The sequence below is a fragment of the Protopterus annectens genome, chromosome 15.part0, assembly GCF_019279795.1.
Source record: "Protopterus annectens isolate FY-2018-M chromosome 15.part0, PAN1.0, whole genome shotgun sequence".
Classification (NCBI taxonomy): Eukaryota; Metazoa; Chordata; order Ceratodontiformes; family Protopteridae; genus Protopterus; species Protopterus annectens.
Genome location: NC_056749.1, coordinates 610,292,145 through 610,316,778, shown reverse-complemented (window position 1 = coordinate 610,316,778; position 24,634 = coordinate 610,292,145). Strand labels below are relative to the sequence as shown.

Sequence of the window (24,634 nt, the reverse complement as noted above, 5' to 3'; positions counted from 1 at the left end):
AAGAGACAGATGAATTTGCCTGAGGAGGGAGAGAAGAAGATAATCAGACAGAACCTGGCTTGTCTGGAAAAACAAAAGGCTTCTGAGCTGTAGGAGTCTGAGTGGACTACACAGGAGGAGCCCTTCTAACACCCTTTTTACTCTTGGGAGAAGGGCGATACTGTCTATGGACAAAGGCAGATTTGGCAGGGTAATTCCTGTGGAATTTAACAATGGGAAACAATAATATATTTCAATTCCTGCATAGCCTTACCCTTTTTCTGAAGAGATTTAAAAAGTTCAGCTGATGCAGAACCAAAAATTTTTTATTGTCAAGAGCAGGACCCACCACCCTGACCTTGATATCATCATGCAGAGGCTGAAGGTGAAGCCAAGAGTACCTCCTCAACAAAGAACCAAATGCAGCAGCTCTAGACAATGCATCAGCCACATCATAACTACATCTAATGGAACGGTGAGCTACTTGAGAAGAGAACCCTAAAAAAGGGCCAAAGCCTTCCCCTCAAAATCAGGAAAATCTGAAATAACCTGAAAAGCCTGAGAGAAAAGAGCCAAAATATACCTGGACATATGGGTCTGATAACTGACAGCCCTGGAGGCCACAGTAGCAGCAGTATGCACTCTCTTACCCAACCTCTCCATAGTTCTGCTGTCTCTGTCAGAGGGCAGCAGCTTAGCAGAAGGCAAAAGCTTAGAGGGTTTATCAGAAGAGAAATAAATAACAGAAGGGTCAGCTGAGGGATATTTGTAAAGAAATTTGCAATCATCAGGCACCTTATAAAGCCTATCAGTTTTTTTAGGAGCAGGGGGCTAGGAATCAGGAGCCTGAGAAGCTGCAGAAAAAGTATCCAACAAGGCAGCAAGGACAGGAGGAAAAGCAGAAGGCTTGGGAGACTCCATCTGAAGGCGTTCATAATACCTCCTTTGACCATCAAAAACCTGGGCACAGTCCCACTTAAACTCCATCATACAGGAAACAGTATCCCCAAAGGAAATCTCTTCAAATGGAGAATCGAGGCTAACAGAATCCTCTTCCTCCAAACCATAATCCAAGGGAGAGGGAATCTGGGAGAAATAAACCAAAGATTCCTCATTAGATGAAACCTGCTCCCTAAGCCTCTTAAGAGGAGTAAAAGACCAAAGGGGAACAGGAACAGAGACCCCCCCCCCGAGGAAGCTTCAAAGCCATATGGACATTGAACAAACCCTGTGTATAATCCTGCCATACACAATGAGGATCCTTAGGAGCAGGAGAAATATGCTTAGTCTTTGGCTTCTTTTTCAAAGGGATGTCAGCCCTAAATATTTCAGGTGGCTTGGACCCCTGCCTACACTCAATAAGCGTATTGAAAATCTCATCCCTAACAAGCATTTGTGGAACACCCCCAGGCCCTTTTGAAATAATCAGCCGCGGTTCCCACTGAACAAGTGAAATGGACATCTGTGGAACCTCCAGGGATGTGCAAGAAACTGGGTCTATACTGGCGTCCGAAGTGGTCGCTGCAGAAGAATCCAACTGAAAAACCAGAAAGTCCCCCAAGCTTACACCAACCTTGAGAGAGATGCCTGGTGGAGGCAGTACAGCAGAAGAATCCAACCAAACTTTCTTGGTAGTCTTCTTCACGGACAGCTGACCCTTAGGTCAGGACGATTCTGCCATAGTACCCCGAGTCAACAATGTCTAGGTAAATAGCCAAAGAAGAGTGCTGACTATGCAAAGTCTTTGGGACAAACACCTGACAAATTGAATAAGACACGTGGTCATGAGAAGCACCTAAACAAAACAAACACTGCTTGTAACAGTCCTTATGGAGGGAATTAATCTACCACACTGGCATTTCCCCTTTCTGGATGAGATGTAAACTAACAACCATCAAAAAGTTAAATGAAAAGAAAATCCCCAATGGGGCACTTATCTGAAAACGGCCTGGCAACCAGCAGATGAAAAGACCGTTCAGACCAACTATCAGAGATAACGTTGGGAATGGTAGTAAAGATGTTCTGGGGATGGTACATACGTATGTACATCACCTTTATGCCCTACACCATGCACAGGGAGCATATGTATGACTTCCCTATTACCATCTAAGGCTTTGCTATAATGCCCAGACGTCGAGCTGCCATAGTCAAGGGATCCCTACTGTAAGGAATACTGCAAAAGTAATAAAAAACGACATCTACAAACTACTGTGATTAGTAATGTTATGTTACATTGTGAAGTCATAATTCACTTATCCACAGTATTAAAGGATTACAGATACGCTTGCACAAAAAAATTATTACGGTTGAACACTGAATGAATACCAGCAATATAAAAAGCCAATTAGATTTTTTTAAGAAGGGTAATGTTCTCCCTTAACTCTTGCCTACTTCAATTTTAAAACGATAGGGTGTTGAAGGGGGCTCTGGCCTTCCCTTTCAAATAGTCTACTCTAATGAGAAATTATCAGTCTGTAATTCACTAACTACAGCAAACCTAATGTCAAGTAATATTGCTTATCCTCCTGACACAGCAACAAATTGAAACTGAACAGCTGCTTTTTGTTGGGGAAATAAATGTTCACAAAACTATCTGACACCTGGCAAAATGTTAAGACTGCAATCTGTTCAAGTTCAAAGGAGACCAGAAAGCAGTGCATGCAACATTCATAGATCAATATTTTATATTACCGGACAATTTTTAACTAAGCAATGAGACAACTGCATGATTTTAGATGTGCTGTACTGCACTTTTGTACATTGCTTTGTGCTATATTTTCTGTTTACTCTAGAGATAGTATATTACGCCATGCTACACATGCTCACAACACTAGCAGGCACAAGTCATGTCCTGTAAACCAGTTAATGATGCTAAGGATGTTTCTGCCTATTTCCCTCCTTCCCTGTCATTCATTACTTCTATCAGTATACTTACTTACTGTTACTGACTTAAAAGCTTCAGTAGCCTGGGTCTATGGCACAGAAGGATGGAGTCCTTACTGTCACTCATTTAAACTTGGTTTTATTATCAGCCTCAGCACTGGAGGAGCCGGCTTGGGGGGAATGGGGGTGGGGATCATGGCCAGTTCACCTCAACTGGGGTGGAAGGTAGCTGCACGCATTTCAGGGCACACTGTGTGAGGCAGTCTCCCAGGTGGAGACCAGAGAGACCACCACTCATGTTATGAGAAGTGCGTCAAGACCACATGGAAGGAGTGTCCCTTACTGAAATGCGGAGATGTTCTCCACGAACAGCCCATTGCACACCCCTCCCCTGGGACCTAGCTGACTGTGTGTAGTTAAGGCCAAAGACAAAATAAGCAAAATGTGAACCACCTTGATGGCTGTCTAAAAGATGGCCTTCATGGTCAGCCCTTACATCCGAAAAGGAGAATGAATGAGACAACTACAAAGACAACGTGGAGGTAAGAAGCAGGGAAAAAAAAGTACTGTTTTGTAAATAACCTTACCATAACTTAAGATGTTTGAAAAATCACTGCTGCAGCAGCATAAGCTATATAAGTTACTTCTCGTAAAGATATAACAGCCGACCAGCTGCCAAAGCTTCAGGTCACCTTCCTCAAACCCAAATCATTAGTCAGCTCGAAGCTGACTAGAGAGACAGATTTGGACGCCAAGCCCTTCACACCTTTCATGTCAACAGAGACAGGGAGGATGAGCCCTGAAAGGAAAATGTTAGGAACACAAAAAAATAAATAAATAAATGTCCACCTCCAGGCAATAACATTTCATGAAATAAGGGGGCTGGAGGGAGGGAGCAGTTAACTGCAGCAGTGACCATTCAAACATCTACTGTTATGACACGTTTACTTACACTACTGTACTATGTTCTTCATACTGATCACTGCTGCAGTAGCCTAAGTTATATCAGTAGACTACCAAAGCTTACAAATTTTGGGAGGTGGAAGGAGAAGAGTCTAGCAGTGCCTGGAAAAAGGTCCTTGGAAAGCCTGATCTAGACCAACAGAAGGAATCAAAGTTTATAGTGCTATCTAAAAAAATGTACAGAGGATCAAGTCACTGCTTCTAAAATACTTCTAAAATCTAACCCTCTCCAAAAATCCAGAGATGAAGCCAATGCCCTGGTAGAGTGGGCCTTTACCCTGCCTGGAATAGTTTTGCTGAGTGTAACACAATGTAATTGCTTTACATAACCATTTGGAAATAATCTGCTTTGGCATGTGTTATCCTTTCATTCCTTCACAAGAAATAAACACTTTTATCTGTAGACCTGAAAGATTTAGTTCTGTCAAGATGGTAGGAAAGTCATTTGCTAACATCCAAAGTATGGAGTATCCTATCTCCCTCATTTTTTTAGATTCAAGAAAGAAAATAGGGAGATGGACAATCTTTAAACATAAAAGAAGGCTTAGTTCTCAAAGAAATCTTGTCCCTGTGGGAAATTAGGTGGAGTTGACTTCGCATAAGAGATTTAAATGCCAACACCCTTCTTGAAGAGGTCAGAGCAGTCAGCAAAACTGTTTTCCATGTTAAGAACCACAAGTCAGCCAGGTTAGCTGGCTGAAAAGGAGCTAGTGCTAGCTTCTTTAACAAAAATTAAGATCCCAAGGAAGGGCCACCGATTTTCTAGGAGGCATCTTATGCAAAACCATTTTAAAAAACATTTTAACATAAGAATGCATTGAAAGAGAAGGATCCATGGGCAAAATCTGAACCTTGATGGAGGAATGAAAAAGGCCCTATGATAGAAAATCGCAGAAATATTATAAAACCACAGAACAAGTGCCCCTGAAAGGGTACTTATTATGTCGTTGGAACTAACTTGAAAACCTTTTACATTTGTTAATAAATGACTTTCTAGTAGCAGGCTTTCTTGCTTCCATTAGTACATGCTGCAAATCTCAATAAACAAGTGTCTAAAGGGAATTAAGACCCCCATCATCACATAGTAAACTGATGTTGAATAGACTTGGGGTGTATCAAACACTCCTGATATTATGTGAGTAGATCCAGTCTGTGGGCAAGTTTGTGGTAATTGCTGCTGACCATTTCCAAAATAAGGAAAACCATTGTTGTCTGGGCTAGAAGGGAGTCATAACAAGGATCTTGGGGTAATTCCTTCTGAATCTTCAGAAATACCCTGGATATCAGTGGAAAGAGTGGAAAAGCATACAGAAACATTCCTGTCCAGGGAAAAGAAAATGCATTTGTCTTCCAGGGGTTCTTGCAAACACTCCTAGAGCGGAATCTTGCCAGCTGACTGTTCAGAGATGAAGAGACAAAGGTGTACTTGAGGAACTCACCACAGATGGATCAAATCTTAGAAGACTCCCTGATCTAATTTCCATTTCATGAGAGTCTGCCCTTGTCCTGATCAGCTTGTATGCCACACAATTTGCTCTGAAGGAATGTAGGATGCCTATAAAGTGACAGTGTGTTATGAAGCTATATCCCAAGCTAACATGGCAAGGATGCAAAGGGGGTACAGTCTAGTTCCCCCTTGCTTGTTGATATATCACATAACTGTACAAACTCAGTAAAAACATTTTATTTTACTTTTTGGGGCTAGCAAATTATTTTAAGCACAATTTCTCCACAGAAAAAATAGTACTTGAATACAACTTTTAAACTGACAGGAAAAAAAGAGCGCTCTCATTTAAAAGTATAATACAGTCTTACAAACTCCAAACTTTAAAAAACTTTACTGAAGAGGAAAGTATTACCATCTCTTTGTTTATCTGGACTATTCTCACCAAATAAAATTAGCCTACTGTCTCAAATCTCAAAGTAAAATGTTTGTTCTAGGTCCTTTACAATGCCTATATTTTTCCTCAATCCCAACACAAAGCCAACAAGATAAAGCCCATTGTATATGAAATACTTCACACTTTAAATATTGTGTCCTGAAAGCCTTCCTAATCACTTCCCACAACATTCCTGTACTTCCTTTACTCTTCTATGAAGCAGAATAAAGTTTTCGTTTAGTCTGCTACTGATATTATACCAGCAGCTTTTGCTCATTCTCTTATACGGTGTGCATGTCACTCACTTTTTTTTCCAAAAAACTAAGAAACATAGTCTATATGTTAATCGCCTTTCTTTAAATAACTTTGCTAATCCCTTGTTAAATATTTCAGTTGTTATTGTATTCGGTCTCATCTAAGAAAAGAATTGCTTAGAATTATCATTTTTTTTATTCCATCTATATCTTTGCCCACTTCTTCAAAGTTATGCAGGCATCTTGCGTATCTAGTAATAGCTTACATTTGAGAGCTTCTCTTAAATGATTTATGCTCACGAGTATACCTCTGCATCCATACTAACTACTAGCCACATCAGTCGATTTCAAAAGCACAGCATCCTTCACTTATCTGGCAGCCACTATACAACCACTTCCCATTTTTAATACAAAGAAGCATACTCTGAACTGTTTATATGCAACTACATTAAACTTAATTTGCTTATCTGCTTTGGAGAAACTACTACTGTTCAGACAAAGACATCAAATTTGCACCAGCAAAGTGAAATTTACAAATAAACATGTCTAGAGAAAAGTGCAGGAAAACTGACAAATTGCATGGTGTTTGTGTGTACTTATTTAAATGCTTACCTGCTGTGCAGCCTCTCCACCGACCACATGAGGCAGTAGTGCCACTTCACTGATAAGTGGTGTAGCTTCCAGTGGAGGAGGCTGGTCGGCCATCATCACTGAAAAGTTCATTCATTGACAGATGCTTCTTACTCACCACCTTGTAAAAGGGGGAAAAAAATCTATCACTTAAAATATTTCTAGCAAATGGCACATTATATTATGAACAGCAACATGCAGTGAAGTTTCTTTTTATTACAATAGATATGTAATGAAGTTTATTCTATGACAGAAAGATATATGTAGTTAGCACATACTAAAGCAAAGTCAGAAAAGAACCCAACTTCTTAGTTGTCTATTTACTGCTTCAAGCTTCTGTCAAGGTAAATACTGAAAAGACAAACACAGGGTACCCTCAAAAACATAAATACATGTAGAGTAGTTTAATTTAGGTTCTGTTTTGATTCAAGGAATGTTCTAAAGTCATCTGCAGAATAAAATGTATGTACACTTCATACTTCAGCAGGGTAAGTAAGATTTTTTATTATATGTCTAATGGCGCAGATGTTTTCAGTGGATAATACATTTATTCCTGACTATGGCACAGAACTCGTGACATTTCAGCACTAGGCATTATTCAAAACAACTTGCAATACATTTAAAAGACATGTTAAAGGAGATGTATTACCACAGTAAAAAATGTGACACCTCTGTGTTTCTACTCAACACATGCAAACAGGAAACACAAATTATTTTTTTTATTCATAAGAAAGATGGTCCTACTACAGCAAAGGTTTTAAACACAATGCTCAGTGCACTCAACCCAACCACATGCCTCGCTCTGAGAAAACACAAGACAGCACCACCGCTCTCTCATCAATATCCAAGTCCATACATATAGAAATCTTACTAAATAATATTTGTAAAAAGATTTTGGAAACTAAAACTTCTGTAAAAAGCTGTGCAAAATATGTTTAAAATGACTGTCATAAAGAGTCTCTACTCTTGAAGATATAAAAAGTCAAAAACTGCAATTCTTTTCACTCAAGTTCTCAATACATGCTTTATCCTAATCAGAGTTCCAGCCAGGAGATGGACCAAACTGGTTGAGGACACTGGTCTGGAACATAAAAACGAACATGCCTATGAGCAACTTAAATGCTTACTCAGCAAAAGCACAAAGGTAGGGGACAACCTACAGATTCTGCACAAGGGCACCCTAACCAAGAATCAAAAAGAAAAAACAAGTACTGTGAGGTAATGCTAAACAATACAACACAGTCTTGTACCACGTTATTTCAAAACTGATTTATGCTCACACTTCAACTCTTCAGTTTCCTTTTATTGGATCTTAATTTTCACTGACAGTAACAGAGCCAAAAAAGATGCATTATAGAACAGGTGCGAGATGTGTCAAATGGACTGTACATTTTCAGCATGGCACAAAACTTAGAGCAGCAAAATTGCAGAATTAACTCACAGTAGAAAAAAATACTTTTCTCAAAGTTGTACTGTTAAGGGGAGTATCCTGCTCAACAGTACTACATTAGTCTGACAGTATTACAGTAGGTAATACTAATTATTCAGTATGCTAAAGCAGTATGTATCCACAACCAATCTTTGTTGTAGAAGGTCTTCACACCAGCCTGTTTAGGAATGTCCTTGCAAATCCTGTCCATCCTTGGGACTGTGAATCCAATTTGTAGTGTCTGGCAAATGCTGGAATACCATGCCAGGTAGGAGTTTCACAAATATCTTGCATTTACATTCCTAAAGAGGGTTTGTTGCTGCTCTCTAGTGGAATGTGCCTCCTCCACTCACTGCTCTACCAAAGTTACTTTAAAAATACAATGCTTCAGCCTTTTGAAAAGGTCAGTTTGCCTACAAGCACTCGCAGCTTGGTTTTGTATACACTACATACAGCAGACCTGACATCCTGACAGACACAGTCCTCTGTATGTAGCACTTTTATTGTCTGTATACATTTTATGTAAAATCATTTAGCCCACACTGTCATGTTGGGAAACAGACTGATAGTTGAAGAGATATGTACCATTTAGACACACTTTTCTTATAAACAGCTTTAATGAATTATCACTTATGGCACAGACAAATTTACATTTATTTAAAATTAATCAAACCATATTAACAAGTTCACATTTACAAACATTATATAATCACATACATTGTTATACATCATAATCTAAGCATCATTACATACATTATTCAATGTTTGCCTTCTCTTAAACCTCATTCCTCCTCCAAAACATTTTTCTGCATGTATTGCTCACACAAATTCCATTTTTTCTATGTTATTCACTGCTATCCTTGTCTAAAGATCCCACTTCCTGTTCTTTTATTTCTATTATAATATTTATTGCTTCAAGTATAGTTGGTACAGATTTTTTACTTATATTTTCTAGTAACTGCTTTTTTGGCAGCCATCAGAATTAAACGTAACAAGCCATTACTATGTCTAGGCAATTCAGATCCTGTACCCCAGCTTCAAAAAAGAATGTCCTTACTTACCCTCATTTGCTCCCCCAGTACAACTGATACAGTACTGTGTAGGGAATTTTTAAAGTCTGCCAACTCGTTACACTCCCAAAAGATATGTTCCCAATTACCTCTTTCTTCCTCAACACATTTACAACACTTACCATCTAAAGGAAGAAAAATTCTTCGGAGTCTGCTTGGGATATAAAAGTATCCATGCAAACATTTCCAGGCAAAAATCCTAAATCTTCTAGAGTTTGTTGCATATTTGGGAGCCATATATATGTCCTCCCATTGTTTCTTAGTGAACTGCACAGCTAATCTCACTTCCCAGTCTTTCCTGACCTCTTCTGACTAATTCCTATCATTATCATGCCAATACTTTGCATGCACTACTAATTATCCCTTTTTAACAGCAGCTTTTGTTCTAGGATTCCCCTACCCCTTTCTTGTTGTCTTTACTCTGTTATCAATCCCCGACAGGGAAGGCAATCACTAGCCTGCAATCCAAACATCTTCTTGGGCTCTTCCCATTCTATTATCTTTCCTTCTCTAATTTGTTCCCAATACCTTGGTTCATTTGCCATCTTCTTCCTGTAAATTCAGGTCCCCTAATCTATTCTCTGCACCCCTAATTATAGTCAATATCAGCAGAATCTCATTTCAACATTCCCATGTTGGTTTAGTTCTTAGTATACTTTCTGCTACTTTATGAATATAATATTCTGTATGATTGTTACTCTCCTTAAGGATCTGTGTTCAATATCCAGTTTCTTTCCTTATTTCTGAATGCACATTAATGAATAAAGTTCACAACCCTTCTAGTGTATTCATTACAGTTATGTATGCATGCTTACCATAACAGTAGATTTTGAGATTACTGTTGTATTGTTGTAGTAGAATCATTACCCTTGGAAAATCGTGTGTGGACATCTGCCCTTTAGGACAAACTTCAAGAGCTCTATGGACATTCTTTAGGTATGGCTGACCTCCTCCTTTTTCCACAGTGTTTGTCCAATATATGGCTAATGTGCAGCTAAAACGTAGAGCTGCCCATACCATCTTTGATTCTTTTCTGAGAAGATTACCATATAATGCTTACACTCTGCCTTGCTCAGGAGCAAGCTTTCGCACCCCACCCCAATCATCACTGTGTAAAAGCCCTGAAGGATTTTCAACAATATTTTCCTTTAAATTGGCAGATACACCCTATGAAATAACATAGGAGGTGACCTAGGACTTTTCTCCTTCAAATACTAATTGAAACATCAAATTAATTCAAACGAAACTATGAAGGCATGCCTCCACTCATTTCTTAAATTATTTCAGTGATTTAAATTTTTTGTATAATAAACTCTGGGTCAATATAAGCCATTTTAGAGTTTGTCTTACAAATGTCCCTGATGACTAATTTATTTTTAAACCAATTTTTTAATAATACCCTAAAAGATTAAAGCTATTTTGCTGATCTAATTTGTCTCAGTAATAAGTTTTAAATCGTAGCTGTGGAACTTTAGGGATAAGGACGTTTCTCATTATCCCCCACAGCTGTACAATTTCCGAGTTAGCATATTTAGAGATGCAAGGTTGTGGAGGGTGAAGGGGTGTTGGATACCAAAAAGCATCTTTGCATGTAACTCTTACAGCTGACAATTTGCATTATCAGCTTACTAGTTCGGACTATTCCAAGTCCTAGATCAAGGTTTAAATACACATTAGCTAAGATGTGCAAAAAAAAAAAAAATCAATACGTTTTAAATTCCTGAAAGTAAAGTGTACAGGTTCCCTGTTACAACTGTGAAATCCAACAATGCAAGTCATACAACTTTGAAAATCAAAATTCTATTCCATCAGTCATAGCTACATCTAAAAGCATTTATTGCAAAAGAACTTTGACCACTGCCTCCAACAACCCCCTATTACCTACACAGCTCTGCTAGTTGGGGAATTGCTCCACAATGCTGCAGCTGTAGACATGATGTCTAGTAACCATGTGTTTGCCATAAAAGCGTCACCATTCCAAAGACTGCTTTCATAGTCTAGAAACTAAAATAGCCATCCAAATTTATATCTAAAGCATCATTTTGTCTTGGCTAAATTATCTGCTGACTTTCTCTTTGAGGTTCCATTGAACAAATACAAGCTACATCAGACCAAACATGCAGATCTATCATTTTTGCAAGACCATGACTACATCACAGTGCTTCACAGCAAACGAAAATGTACTCCCAACTAAGAGGGCTAACCAACTACTATGCACCCTCATATAAAAATGCCCCTATCTTGAGTACTTTCACCACAGAAAATACAATTAAGCTCAAGCTATCATACTACAAGCTAACAATGCTAAAGTATTTTTCAGAACTTTTCAGTCACAGACAGACAACAAGAGCCCTCCAACTTACTCCACACACCACTCAAAAATCTATATTATACAATGACTGGCCATTAACATTCAAAAACATGCACGCTGATTGTTCAGCCCAACCAGCGTGCCCATTGTAAATCAAGAATATACTAACAGCAAAAGTCTGGTCGCTGAATTATCATTGAGTGGCCAGACTTTTTTTTTTGGTATGTCACAGACAAGCATTAGTCTGAAGGAAAAAGTCTGAAACTGAAAAGCGTGTCATTGTTCCTCATAAAATTTGTGGATTTCCGACAAATCACTGTGGAATAAAATCACTAAATAATGACAGGCATTTCAGTTTTAGACTTTCTTTCCATCAGACAGTGCACAATTACTCTCCCTTCTTTATTTATGCTTTATCCATATTTAATCAAATAAAAGGTTGAGAGGTATGTATGTACAGGAGCAGAGAAAATACAAAGAAAATAAGATATGTTCTACAAACTAAACAAACATACCAGACTTTTCTTGTATTTTACCCCTGTCTTTCTCATACCTCTAAACTGTCCAGAGGTTGCAGTTTTGTTTTTTTTCTTTCAAAAACAAAGCAACGGAGATCGTCCTTTCTCCGCTGGTTGCTTTCTAAAGCAGTGATGTACTGTGTAAGCCTGGGAAAGTACAGTTGTGTACACTTACCATAAATGTAGATGTTCGAGTGTATTCACTGTTGCAGTCATTACATTTGGGTAATATGCTGGCAGGTTGCCCTCAGTTGGCCTGAATAACAAATCTTGGGTCCTGCGTCGGTTGCTGTCTCCTCTTCCATGACGTCAGGTCGTCAGGAGTATAAAACATGCAGCCGACGCCATTTTATTCAGGTTTTCTTGCCCCAGATGTCAGGTGCCCCCCAAATGGGGAGCAAAAAAAAAAATATATATATATATATATATACACACACACACACACACACCAAAGAATTCATGTGCACGTTGCCAAAAATGGTGCATGGAGTTAAATACAAGGTTCCAAAAAGAAATTCCAGCATTCAAAGTAATAAATCCAGTATCAGATGAAGTAAAAAGACCTAAAAAGCACTTTAGAAGTACAAAAATACTTTTAATGTTGTATAGAACAAACATTCAGGTAGCTCCATCATGTAGCCATTTGGCTCAACTAAAGAAAAAACACAGATCTGTGACCGATTTCGCTCCCTGGCGTCGTCAGTGTGAAATTACAAGTAAGCATCACACCAGCCCATGCTTTATAGTGAGGAGATTTCAAATCATAACAATTACATTAAAAACATAATAATAATATACAGAAATTCAAAAAACAAATAAGTATATACAAATATATGTATATAAAAAATCATATTCAACCTATTGTCATGCTTTTAAATAGAAAATACACTATAAAATATTAAGGTACTTTTCTGTTATCGGGGCAACACTTCCAATGCGACTGTTCAGCTGTAATCCAGTTCCTTAACATGTCTGTTAACCACATGTCCATAAAAAGTATTTGTTTTAATAATAAATTTTAAGAAATAGAAGTTATTTTTTTATTTTACACACATCTGGTTAACAGACGTGTTAAGGTACTAGACGTTGCCCCGATAAGTTACAAACAGAGAAAGTAAAAAATAAAGAAATAGATCAAATTCGGATAACATGTTTGTTTTTTTAATTACTTATAAAATGCTGATATATTCACCACATTAACTGCATAAAATTAACTATCTCCCTTAAAAGTGTCTTACTGTAAATTTCGTTCATGCAGTTCTGAAGTCATGATCTGATTGGCTATCATGCACCACACCTCCGTGCCAAGCCTGTGTCACTCCCTTCCCCATTCAACTCGCTGGGTTAATTTAAATAATTTAGTTTCCACCAGTTTCTTCTTTATTTATATGGATAGCACAGTTAGTTATTAAAAAGATATGTTTTTATAGTGCTTTAAATTACAGTAACATGTAAGTTAGCTATTGTGACTACTGGTAGAGACTAGTGGATCCGCTTTTTTTTGTCTTTTCAATTCAGAACAGCGGAAGGGAATTTCAACCTACCAAAGTACAAACTGCAAAATTTGCATCAACCTGTCAAAGTACAAACTGCAAAATTTGCATCAACTGTCATATGTAGCTTGACTCTGGTGCCTTTGTAAATATAACTACAGGATGTCTGTTCTCCGTTATTTAAAAAACGAAGATGTGCTTTGTACAGAATGGGAAAAAAAAGCCCTTCCAAACTACAGATACTTATCCGTCACTATTGCTGTTACCTGAGAACGCGTTTTTTGTAAAGTGGCAGACAGTACAAAGAAAGTGTTTCCTTGACAACATGAATAAGCCGTTTTCAATTATTAGGAAAGAACACAATTGGAAGAAGTTAATTTTCTAAAGTTTATCATTAAGTTAGTGATGATTTAGTACTTTCTATTTTTGCATCTCACTGACAACATTCATTTGTTTTTTTTAACTATTCTGTTACCGGGCAAACACTTTAACTGAGGTTGCTGAGCTCCGAATCCATGTCAAACCATGTATTTTTGATGTTAATCTTAACATCAATGTGTAAAATACTTAAATGGATAATATTTAGAAAAAGAAGCTGTAAGTGCTATATTTTACACACACCTGTTAAGATTAACATCAAAAATACATGGTTTGACATTGGATTTGGAGCTCAGCAACCGCATTTAAAGTGTTGCCCTGATAACGGAAAAGTACCAATATTAAATTAAACCTATACATACATAGATACCAAAAATGTATAATTATATATTATATACCATAAATATATATATAAATAATCTTGTGCAACTACACATATCCAATGATGAGTATGACAACACTATTATTAGATATAAACTAAAGGAACTGTTAGGAAAAAGTAAATGAAAATGAATAAAAATAAATATAAATATAGAAAAAATAATAAGTATAAATATAGAAAAAAGGAGGGGGAATTTAAATTACCAATGCTCATTAAGACCAGGTTTGTACATAGCCTTGGTTAAGATAGTATTGGAATATAATGTCTTCTACTTTCATAGTGATTGTTACCTACAAATGAGAGGAACTGCCATGGGTACTACATTTATGCAGATCTTTATATGGGGTATCTTGAGTGGCAATTAATTTAATCAGATAAAAATATCTTTAAGAAAGACTTGGTGATGTGGCGTCGCTATATGGACGATTGCTGGGGTGTCTGGTCTGGAAATTTGGACGGATGGAAGGAATTTGTAAGATACCTCAACCCCAATACTCTTGGTTTAAAATTCACTGATAGAATAGAAATGAATAACATTGATTTTTTTGATCTACAGGTAACTAAAGCAACAGATGGCACTAGTAACACAGGCCTTTTTCATAAACAGTCCACTACGAATGCTATATTAGAGGCTAGTAGTTGCCATCCAAAACATATCCCTCATAATATACCTAAGTCACAGTTTTGCAGACTTAGACATATATGTAATGAACAAAAAGATTATGAGATGGAATTGAATAATATGAGTGATAGATTCATCATAAACATAACATCCATACACAAAAATCAATGGCTCTTAACTATCCTAGGCATGAATTTTTGAAACCTACCAACTTCAATTCAGATTCAGATCACTCTAATACATTTAGACCTAGACCTAATCAAAATATTAGATTTGTGGTTAAATTATGGCACTAATCTTTTTAAGATACGTACTGTTATAGATAACCATTGGGAAGTACTTAAATCGGATCCTTTTTTTGACCAACTTTTGGACTCTTGATGTTCATATAGTTTTAGATGGGGTAAGAACCTAGGGGAATCCTTTTCTTGGTTCAAACAGATTGATTGGCCTAAGGATGATATATCCAGAGATTTGCCAACTGGTTCACATGCCTGTGGCAATTGTGTATATTGTAAGGTGATATCACGAACCACGTCCTTTACTACTGTTAATTCCTCTAAAGTTTTTGATATTAAACATCTCATCACTTGTCACACAGAATGGGTGATATATATAGCAGTATGCCAATGTGGTTCCTTTTATATCGGGCAAGCCTCCAGAAGTTTGAAGAGCAGAATTGCTTTACATTTGAGTGACATCAATCGTAAACGTTTAAGAAGTGCTCTATATAAACACTTATGTGATCATAACACTGCTTCATTTCTCTTTGTTGGCATCGATGCTATTAAAGGCAGTAAATTATCCGATTTAAGTAAACATGAAATTTTGGACAAAAAAAAAGAATGTGGATGATTAAACTTGGGGCTATGTACAAACCTGATCTTAATGATCATTAGTAATTTAAATTCCCCCTCTTTTTTTCTATATTTATACTTATTATTATTTTTTCTATATTGCGGTGGTGGTGCTGCGGTAGCATTGTCGCCTCATAGCAAGACATTGTCCCGTTCGATTCTTAGCTAGAGCGTCTTCTGTGTGGAGGCATATGTGAATGGGGCGTGCCTTCATTAAAGGTTGTGCATCAGGGCTGGTAACCCGGTACATAAAAATCCACTACCAATCATTAGCAGACCGCAGTTCCGCTGTGGCGACCCCTAACTGGGAAAAGCCGAAGGACACAAACAAACATTATTTTTTCTATATTTATATTTATTCATTTTCATTTACTTTTTCCTAACAGTTCCTTTAGTTTATATCTAATAATAGTGCTGTCATACTCATCATTGGGTATGTGTAGTTGCACAAGATTATATTACATTTATATATATATTTATATATAATATATAATTATACATTTTTGGTATCTGTATAGGTTTAATTTAATATTTTATAGTGTTTATTCTATTTAAAAGCATGACAATAGGTTGAATATGATTTTTTATATACATATATATGTATATACTTATTTGTTTTTTGAATTTCTGTATATTATTATTATTATGTTTTTAATGTAATTGTTATGATTTGAAATCTCCTCACTATAAAGCATGGGCTGGTGTGATGCTTACTTGTAATTTCACACTGACGATGCCAGGGGGCGAAATCGGTCACCGATCTGTGTTTTTTTACCTGAAAGTTTGTTCCATATATATATACATATACATATATATATATATATATATATATATATATATATATATATATATATATATAACTAAACAGCAATATATATAAATGCACTTTTAGCCACATAAACTTTACCTTCATCTAGAAGCAAATACACCACAAAGGCTTTAGAGTACAGTGAAGGAAAGAGAAGTTATAGAAAAGGGGGATGGCGGGTGGGTAACCAGGACTGCAACAGTGAATACACTCGAACATCTACATTTATGGTAAGTGTACACAACTGTACTATGTTCTTCTTGTTTCACTGTTGAAGTCATTACATTTGGGTAGAACCCCAAAGCTATGGATGGGAGGATGGAACTAAATAGCATTAGGAGTGGGTATAAGGCCCTGCAGAACTGCAGTGGCAAAGCCTGCCCTGGATTTGGAGAAGAGGGGCAAATGATAATGCTTTGTGAAGGTATGCACAGAGCTCCAAGTAGCAGCTTCTAGAATGTCTTTGGTTGCAACTCCTCTAAAAAAGACTGCTGATGTAGAGGCAGCCCCGGTGGAATGTGACCTGATTCCCTTGGGCACAGGTTTACCATGGTGTAAGTAGCAGAAATGAATGCAGTGGCTTATCCACTTAGAAACAGTCTGCTTTGATACAGCCTTCCCCTCTGATCCTGAAGCAAATGCCACAAGTAGTTGCTCAAACTTTCTTAGAGATTTGGTCCTGTTTAAGTAGAATCTTAGTTGTCTGTGTAAGTCCAGTGAATGCAGAATCCACTCCCCCTTGTTCTGCGGATTTGGGTAAAATGTTGGCAGGTGAATAGTTTGGTTAAGAGCCACAATGGATACCACCTTAAGCATAAAGGAAGGATTGGTCCTGAGGGACACCCTGTCTGGGTAAAATGTAATAGAAGGCTCCACAGCCATGAGAGCCTGTAGTTCTGAAACCCTTCTTGCTGAAGTGACTGCCAAAAGGAAAGCTGTTTTCCAACATAAACATTTTATATCCGCAGTAGCTGCTGGTTCAAAAGGAGGCAGGGTGAGTTTTTCTAGCACAAAATTGAGGTCCCATGCAAGAGTTGGTGATCTTCTGGGAGGCCTTAAATTTTTGGCCCCTCTAAGATACTATTTTAACACAGGATGAGAAAAGATGGGAGGCTCCGTGTTGTAATGAGCCGAGATGGCAGAGGCATGGATTTTTTTTGAAGAAAAAGATAGGCCCTTCTCAAGCATCTCAGTCAAGTATTGTAAAATCTGAGGGATATTTGGTTTTGCTGTGTCTGTTCCTTGTGCTTGGTTCCAAGCACATAATCTCTTCCATTTATCAGCATACGATTTTCTAGTACTAGGCCTTCTGGCTTCCAAAATGACATCCATCACAGATTTAATGAGAGATGTTGTTTGGATAATTAAATGATCAGCCATGCTGCAAGGTTCAGAGTTTGGAGCTGGGTGTGCAGAATTTGATTGTTCTGCTGAGACAGTAGATGAGGTCTTTGAGGTAAGTAACAAGGAGGGAGTTGAGACATATTCCTTAGAATTGGGTGCCAGTGCTGGCAAGGCCAGTCCGGAGCAATTAGGATCATTTTTGGTTTCTCCTGTCTGACCTTTAGTAAGACCTTGGAGAGAAGAGGCAGAGGGGGAAAGGCATAGACTGATAAGTTTTTCCAACTGAAGGATAGGGCATCCACTTTCCATGCTTGTCTGTGATAAGTCCTTGTGCAGAATTTGTCCAGTTGATAATTTTGGGGAGAGGCAAATAGATCTATGCCTGGGCTCCCCCATTTCTGTCTTACCATGCTGAAGATTTGTGGGTCCAGTTTCCACTCGTGCGGGTCTATAAGATTTCTGCTTAGGTCGTCTGCCAGAGTATTTTGTTTTCCAGGCAGGAATTGAGTTTGAAGATGTACTTGGTAAGTCAAGGCTGTGTTCCACAATGCCATGGCTAGTCTGCAAAGGGGGTAGGAATGTGTACGCCCCTCCTTGTTTATGTACCACATAACCATGGAGTTGTCCGTCTTTATCAGTAGTTGTCCTGGATGAAGTAAGCCCTTGAAGGTTGTCAGAGCATTCTGAACCGCTAGCATCTCTTTCTGGTTGATATGCAGATACATTTGTTTTGGGCACCATATGCCCTGAATGCATCTCCCCGCCAGGTGGGCCCCCCAAGCATAGTCTGATGCATCTGTAGTTAGGGTTTGGGTGGCAGGGTATAGAGTGAATGACAGTCCCTTGTTTTGGTGACATGTCTCTGCCCACCAAAGAAACTCCTGTTGTAGGCAGGGAATGAGAGGAATCATTGTTTCCAGACTGTGACAATGTTGACTCCATACACTTTTTAGGTACCATTGAAGTTTCCTCATATGAAGTCTTGCATAAGGAATTAGTAGAATGCAGGATGCCATGAACCCCAAAGCCTGCAGAATTTGTCTTGCAGATAACTGGGTTTTTGTTGCCATCTGTTTGAAGTATGTTGTCAGCTGCCTTTGTTTGTCTGGCATAAGGTAAGCCATCTGGGCAGTTGTATTCAAGTTTGCACCCAGGAATGTAATTATTTGAGAGGGTACCAGTTGTGATTTCTTTTCATTTATTGTGTACCCTAGGCATGTTAGAAGCCTTTTTACAAACCCCAGATGTTGAAGAAGAATGTCCTTGTTCTCTGCTTGAATGAGACAGTCGTCTAGGTAAGGACAAATTTGTATGCTTCTTTGTCTGCAAAATGCAATTACTGGTGCCAGGCACTTTGTAAAGACCCTGGGGGCAGTAGATAAGCCAAGGGTAGTGCAGAGAATTGGTAATGCAAAAAGCCTGCCTTGAAGTGGAGGTATCTTCTGCACGAATCCCTTACTGGGATATGCAGGCATGCCTCTTTTGAGTCTAGAGTCACTAACCAAGCGTTCCCGCCCAGCATAGGCAGTAGCTGTTGTAAAGTCAGCATTGTGAATTTTGGAATGTCCAGGTAAGTGTTCAAAATTGATAAGTCCAGTATTGGATGCCATGCATTGTCTTTTCTGGGTACCAGGAACAGCCTTGAATAAAAACCTTGTCCTTTTTTCTGTTCTGGTACTGGTCGAATAGCCCCCATCTCCATGAGGGACGTAACTTGTTTTTGAGCCTCTGCCCATTGCTTTTGTGGAAGATCTGGCAAACGATTTGGAATTGGCAAGGTATGGAAATGAAATCTGTACCCTTGGGATACTATGTTTAATACCCACCAAAAGAATAATCCTCAGGAGAAGAAGCAGATGGGATGGATTCTTCTGTATCTGAATCCTCATAGGGTGTAATAGAAAATTCCTGATCAGAAGAGGAATCAAAAGAAATGGAAACCTGATCCAAAGATTCATACTCAGTGTCTTGCCTAAGCCTCTTAGTGGGGGGGTTGAGAACCCCGGATCAAGGTAATTAAATCCTCAGCCATTTTGATCATCTGTTTTTTAGGCATAGGGACCTGAGCACGTGGTTCATACGTCATTTTTTTAGACTTAGAAACTGTTTTTGATCTTGTTTTTGAAGCTGGCGTCGGTTTTATATAAAAATGTTGAGGCCAGAAAACACCCTCAGAAGCCGGTGCCTACTCAGTGGCTCCGGACCCATCCAAGGGAGAGACATCCATGGGTTCAATACACTGAGAATCTCGCTGCATACCAGACACCGCCTGGGTCTCGGCAGAAGCCTGCAACTCAAAAGTAGCGGGTATCAGGGGCTGCGAAAGCACCTCATTGAGTACCGGCGAACCAGCGACTGGCTTAGGAGAAGCTTTGTCGTCGGTTTTGGACCTCGACGGTCTGTCTCTGTCTTTCTCTTTGCATTTTTTGTGAACTCCGGTAGTCGGATTGCTAACCAACGACATTTCAGGGTAATTAAATCTGGATCCAAAATATTTTGAAGCAAAAATATACTGACGCTTAATAGTGCGTTGGTTAAATCTAGCACAAATCCGACAGCAAGGCACGTTATGATCTGGGCCTAGGCAAGGAATACAGTAGAAATGAAAATACTTATGAGGTATTTGCTTCCCACAAGTAATGCAATTATTAACTTTTACTGACATCGGTAAGGAGCAAGAAAAAGTTTCCCCAACAGGGTACTTAGCTTTAGTTGAAGACTTCAGTTCTGAAACTCAAATGTGAAAATTTCAGGAGTCGGCTGACCGGCACTTGTGAATTGCTTCTGCTTCGGGCACCGCACGGCAAGAAAGACTGAGTGAAATGGCGTCGGCTGCATGTTTTATACACCTGACGACCTGACGTCATGGAAGAGGAGACAGCAACCGATGCAGGACCCAAGACTTTGTTATTCAGGCTGACTGAGGGCAACCTGCCAGCAGATTACCCAAATGTAATGACTGCAACAGTGAAACATGAAGAACATCGTAAGTCCCATCCGCATGCATAGTACATCAACAAAGGGTAAAATCTGGAAACAATGCGGAAGAACACCCGGCACCATTATACAAAGACATTATTTAAGGAAAGGATTTATTTCTTAAATAATGTCATTGTATAATAGCAATAATCCACGGCTGGGTATGGGTAATGTTGATTTACCCATGGTTCCAACCGTGGGTAAATCAGCATTACCAACACCCAGCCGTGGGTTGCTGCTCTACAAATCCACAAGTACACACTCATTACACACCCTTCACTTTAATGACAAATCTGTAAATGTTTTTTATTTTTTTAAATAGCACCACTTACTCCACATTAATTTATCTCTTCTGCTCGGTGTTCTAATAACACTGATATAAACCGGTCAGCAAACCCTGCTTAGCTAATCTGACACTGGCAAACTCCCTTAAAGTTATCATCGGCAATGTAGCAGTAACAACATCAGACCACTGTTGTAATCAACTCACTCAGTAAGCACATTACTGAGTACAGGGCATAAGCCTCTACGTCACTAGATGAATAGCCAAACGGCTCACAGATAGGACACATGTTATTAAAGAGGGAGAGACCACGTCCAAGAGGTCAGTCACCACTGGAGTACCACAGGGCTCAGTGCTGGGCTCCCTCCTATTTGGGGCATACCTCTCAGATATTAAGGCAAATGGGGATGACCTCCAGCTGACCAAGTTTGCTGATGGCTGCATGTTGGGGGAAGTCACTTTAATTAACACTATGCTATGACCTAGCTGCTTAGATAAAACTAACAATTATACTGTCACACTTCGGCCATGATTGGCATTCAGGTTTAAGGGTCACAACTACAGCCTGGTCTGCTGGTGCAATGTACTGTTCATGATATGATACTGGTAACTCATGTTTGACTGAGTGATACAGCTGCTGGAGAGGTTGCTGAGGGAAGTGGGGCTGCAAAGTTACCACATGCTCTCACCTTCAGGGAACAACAGAAGTTCCTTGCTATAGGAGTGACTAACGGTGGAGATATGGGACACTGCATCTGATGTAGTAAAATGCTTGTAAATGTACACTCACTATTTAAATGGAATACAGACACAAACAAATTCATACAGTCTGGTGCAGGATGTTATACTTATCACCAATAATTTTCATAGGCAGACAGGTGTGCACAACTGAAATGAGACTTAAATCTTCCACCTGAACTGCTATGGGAATTACTCCAAGCTTATTACATACCCAGTTGTGTTAAGAAGTGACAAAAGTACAGTTTTGTACCTACCATAAATGTAGATGTTCGAGTGCTCATACAGCTGCAGTCATAACAGATGGGTTATCCTGCCGTCAGGCGGGTCCTCGGTCGGCCGAATTCCAAAGTCTAGGTCCGGCGTCGGTTGTCGTCGCTTCTTCCCTGACGTCAGTGTGGCAGGGGTATAAAAGTGGCAGCCGACGCCATTTTCTTCAGTTTTTCTTGCCCCAGATGTCAGGTGCCCCCAGAAGGAAGGCAAACATAATGTTATGCAAAGATGCAATGTTGATAAATCAAAAACAGTAGTTGCAAGCAAATACACCATAGAAGAATAACCCAAAAAGGTTATATGAAAAGTGTTTGTCATAAGGCCTGTCCTAAGAGGGGATGGAGGGAGGGAAACCTGGACTGCAGCTGTATGAGCACTCGAACATCTACATTTATGGTAGGTACAAAACTGTACTATGTTCATCGTGCATACAGCTGCAGTCATAACAGATGGGTAGAATCCCAAAGCTAAGTAAGGGTGGTAGGCACTAAGTGGAACTAGGGGGGGGGCTAGGATGCCCTGCAGGACTGCTGTGGCAAAGCCCGCTCTAGATTCTGAGTATAGTGGGAGGTGATAGTGCTTGGAGAAAGTGTGCACTGAACTCCAGGTGGCTGCTTCCAAAATGTCCTTGGTAGGGACCCCCCTGAGGAAAGCTGCAGAGGTAGCTGTGGCTCTGGTGGAGTGGGATCTGATGCATGCAGGCACAGTTTTTCCATGAAATGAGTAACAAAAGCGTATGCAGTGGGCTATCCATTTTGAAATTGTCTGTTTGGAAATAGCCTTTCCTTGAGCACCTGCAGCATAGGACACAAAGAGTTGCTCAGATGTCCTGAATGGCTTTGTCCTGTCCAAATAGAAACGAAGTTGTCTGTGAATGTCCAAGGAATGTAGTAGTCTTTCCCCTGTGTTTTGTGGATTAGGGTAAAAGGTAGGTAAGTGGATAGTCTGATTCAAAGCTACACTGGATACTACCTTTGGCATAAAGGTAGGGTTGGTTCGTAAGGAAACTCTGTCCTGATGGAAAATGATGAATGGTTGCACAGCCATGAGGGCCTGTAGCTCCGAAACCCTGCGTGCTGAGGTGATAGCCAGAAGAAAGGCTGTTTTCCATTACAAGTACTGTAACTCTGTTGAAGAAGCTGGCTCGAAGGGAGGAAGGGTCAGCTTTTCCAATACGAAGTTGAGGTCCCAAGCAGGGACTGGTGGTTTCCTTGGGGGTTTTATATTCTTTGCCCTCTGAGGAACTGCCTTAAGAGAGGATGAGAGAATAAAGGAGGATCTGTGTTGTATTGTGCAGAAATGGCTGAAGCGTGGATCTTGATGGAGGAGAAGGAAAGTCCATTTTTTAACATCTCAGCTAGGTACTATAAGATTTGAGGTATATTTATTACCCAAGGATTCTGTCCCTTTTCTTGATTCCAGGCACAAAATCGTTTCCATTTGGCGGAGTAGGCCTTTCTAGTAGAAGGTCTTCTGGCCTCCAAGATGACATCCTGCACCTCCTTGGAGAGGGGAAACTGTTGGGAAATCAAGGAATTCTCCATGCAGCTAGGTTTAGAGTTTTGAGATGGCTGTGAAGAGTTTTGTAGTTGTGCTGGGACAACAGAAGAGGGACTAGAGGTAGGATCCATGGTGGGGAATGTGTCAGGCTCTTCAGGAGCGGATACCAGTGTTGTCTTGGCCAGTCTGGAGCTATGAGAATCATTTTCGGCCTCTCTGCTCTGGCTTTTAATAGAACTTTGGGCAGCAGAGGAAGAGGCGGGAAGGCATAGACTGTCAATGTTGCCCAATTGAAGGATAGTGCGTCCACTTTCCAGGCCTGTGGATGATAGGTCCTTGAACAAAATTTTTTCAACTGGCAATTTCTGTGGGTAGCAAAGAGATCTATGTCTGGCTGTCCCCATGTCTGAGTTATCTTTGTGAAAACTTGAGGATGCAACTTCCATTCGTGTGGATCTGTCATATTTCTGCTTAGGTTGTCTGCCAGTGTGTTTTCCTTCCCTGGCAGGAATTGTGCCTGTAGTTGAATTTGCAATTCCAGTGCTGTGTTCCATAGGGTCATGGCTTGCCTGCACAGGGGATATGAATGAGTTCCCCCCTGTTTGTTTATGTACCACATCACTGTGGTTTTGTCTGTCCTTATCAATAGCTAGCCTGGATGCAGTACATCTTTGAAGGTCATAATAGCCTTTTGCACGGCTAGCATTTCCTTTTGGTCGATGTGAAGGTGCTTCTCTTTTCGGGTCCATTTTCCCTTAATGCACTGATCTGTCATGTGTGCTCCCCAGGCATAGTCTGAGGCGTCTGTTGTGATGATTTGAGTTGCTTGAGGTACACAGAAAGGAAGACCTGTGTTTCTTCGGCAAGCTTGAGCCCACCACATAAATTCCTTTTGAAGGCATGGAATGAGTGGTATAATTGCTTCCAAGCTGTGGCTGTGTTGAGACCATAAGGTTTTTAGGTACCATTGAAGTTTCCTCATATGCAGCTTTGCACATGGGATTAGTAGGATGCAAGATGCCATGAATCCCAGAGCCTGCAGGACTTTCCTTGCAGTTAT

General features: G+C 39.5%; 1 protein-coding gene across 1 annotated transcript in view; it reads right to left on the bottom strand.

Annotated features, from left to right (window-relative positions):
- LOC122789953 (fibronectin type-III domain-containing protein 3A-like) overlaps window positions 1-24,634 on the bottom strand; it is a 1,322,139-nt gene that overhangs the window by 976,638 nt on the left and 320,867 nt on the right. Inside the window, exon 2 of the mRNA XM_044057452.1 lies at window positions 6,572-6,710. Coding sequence (XP_043913387.1) covers window positions 6,572-6,682 — 111 coding nt within the window. The 5' untranslated portion in view covers window positions 6,683-6,710. The remainder of the gene's footprint in view (window positions 1-6,571; window positions 6,711-24,634) is intronic.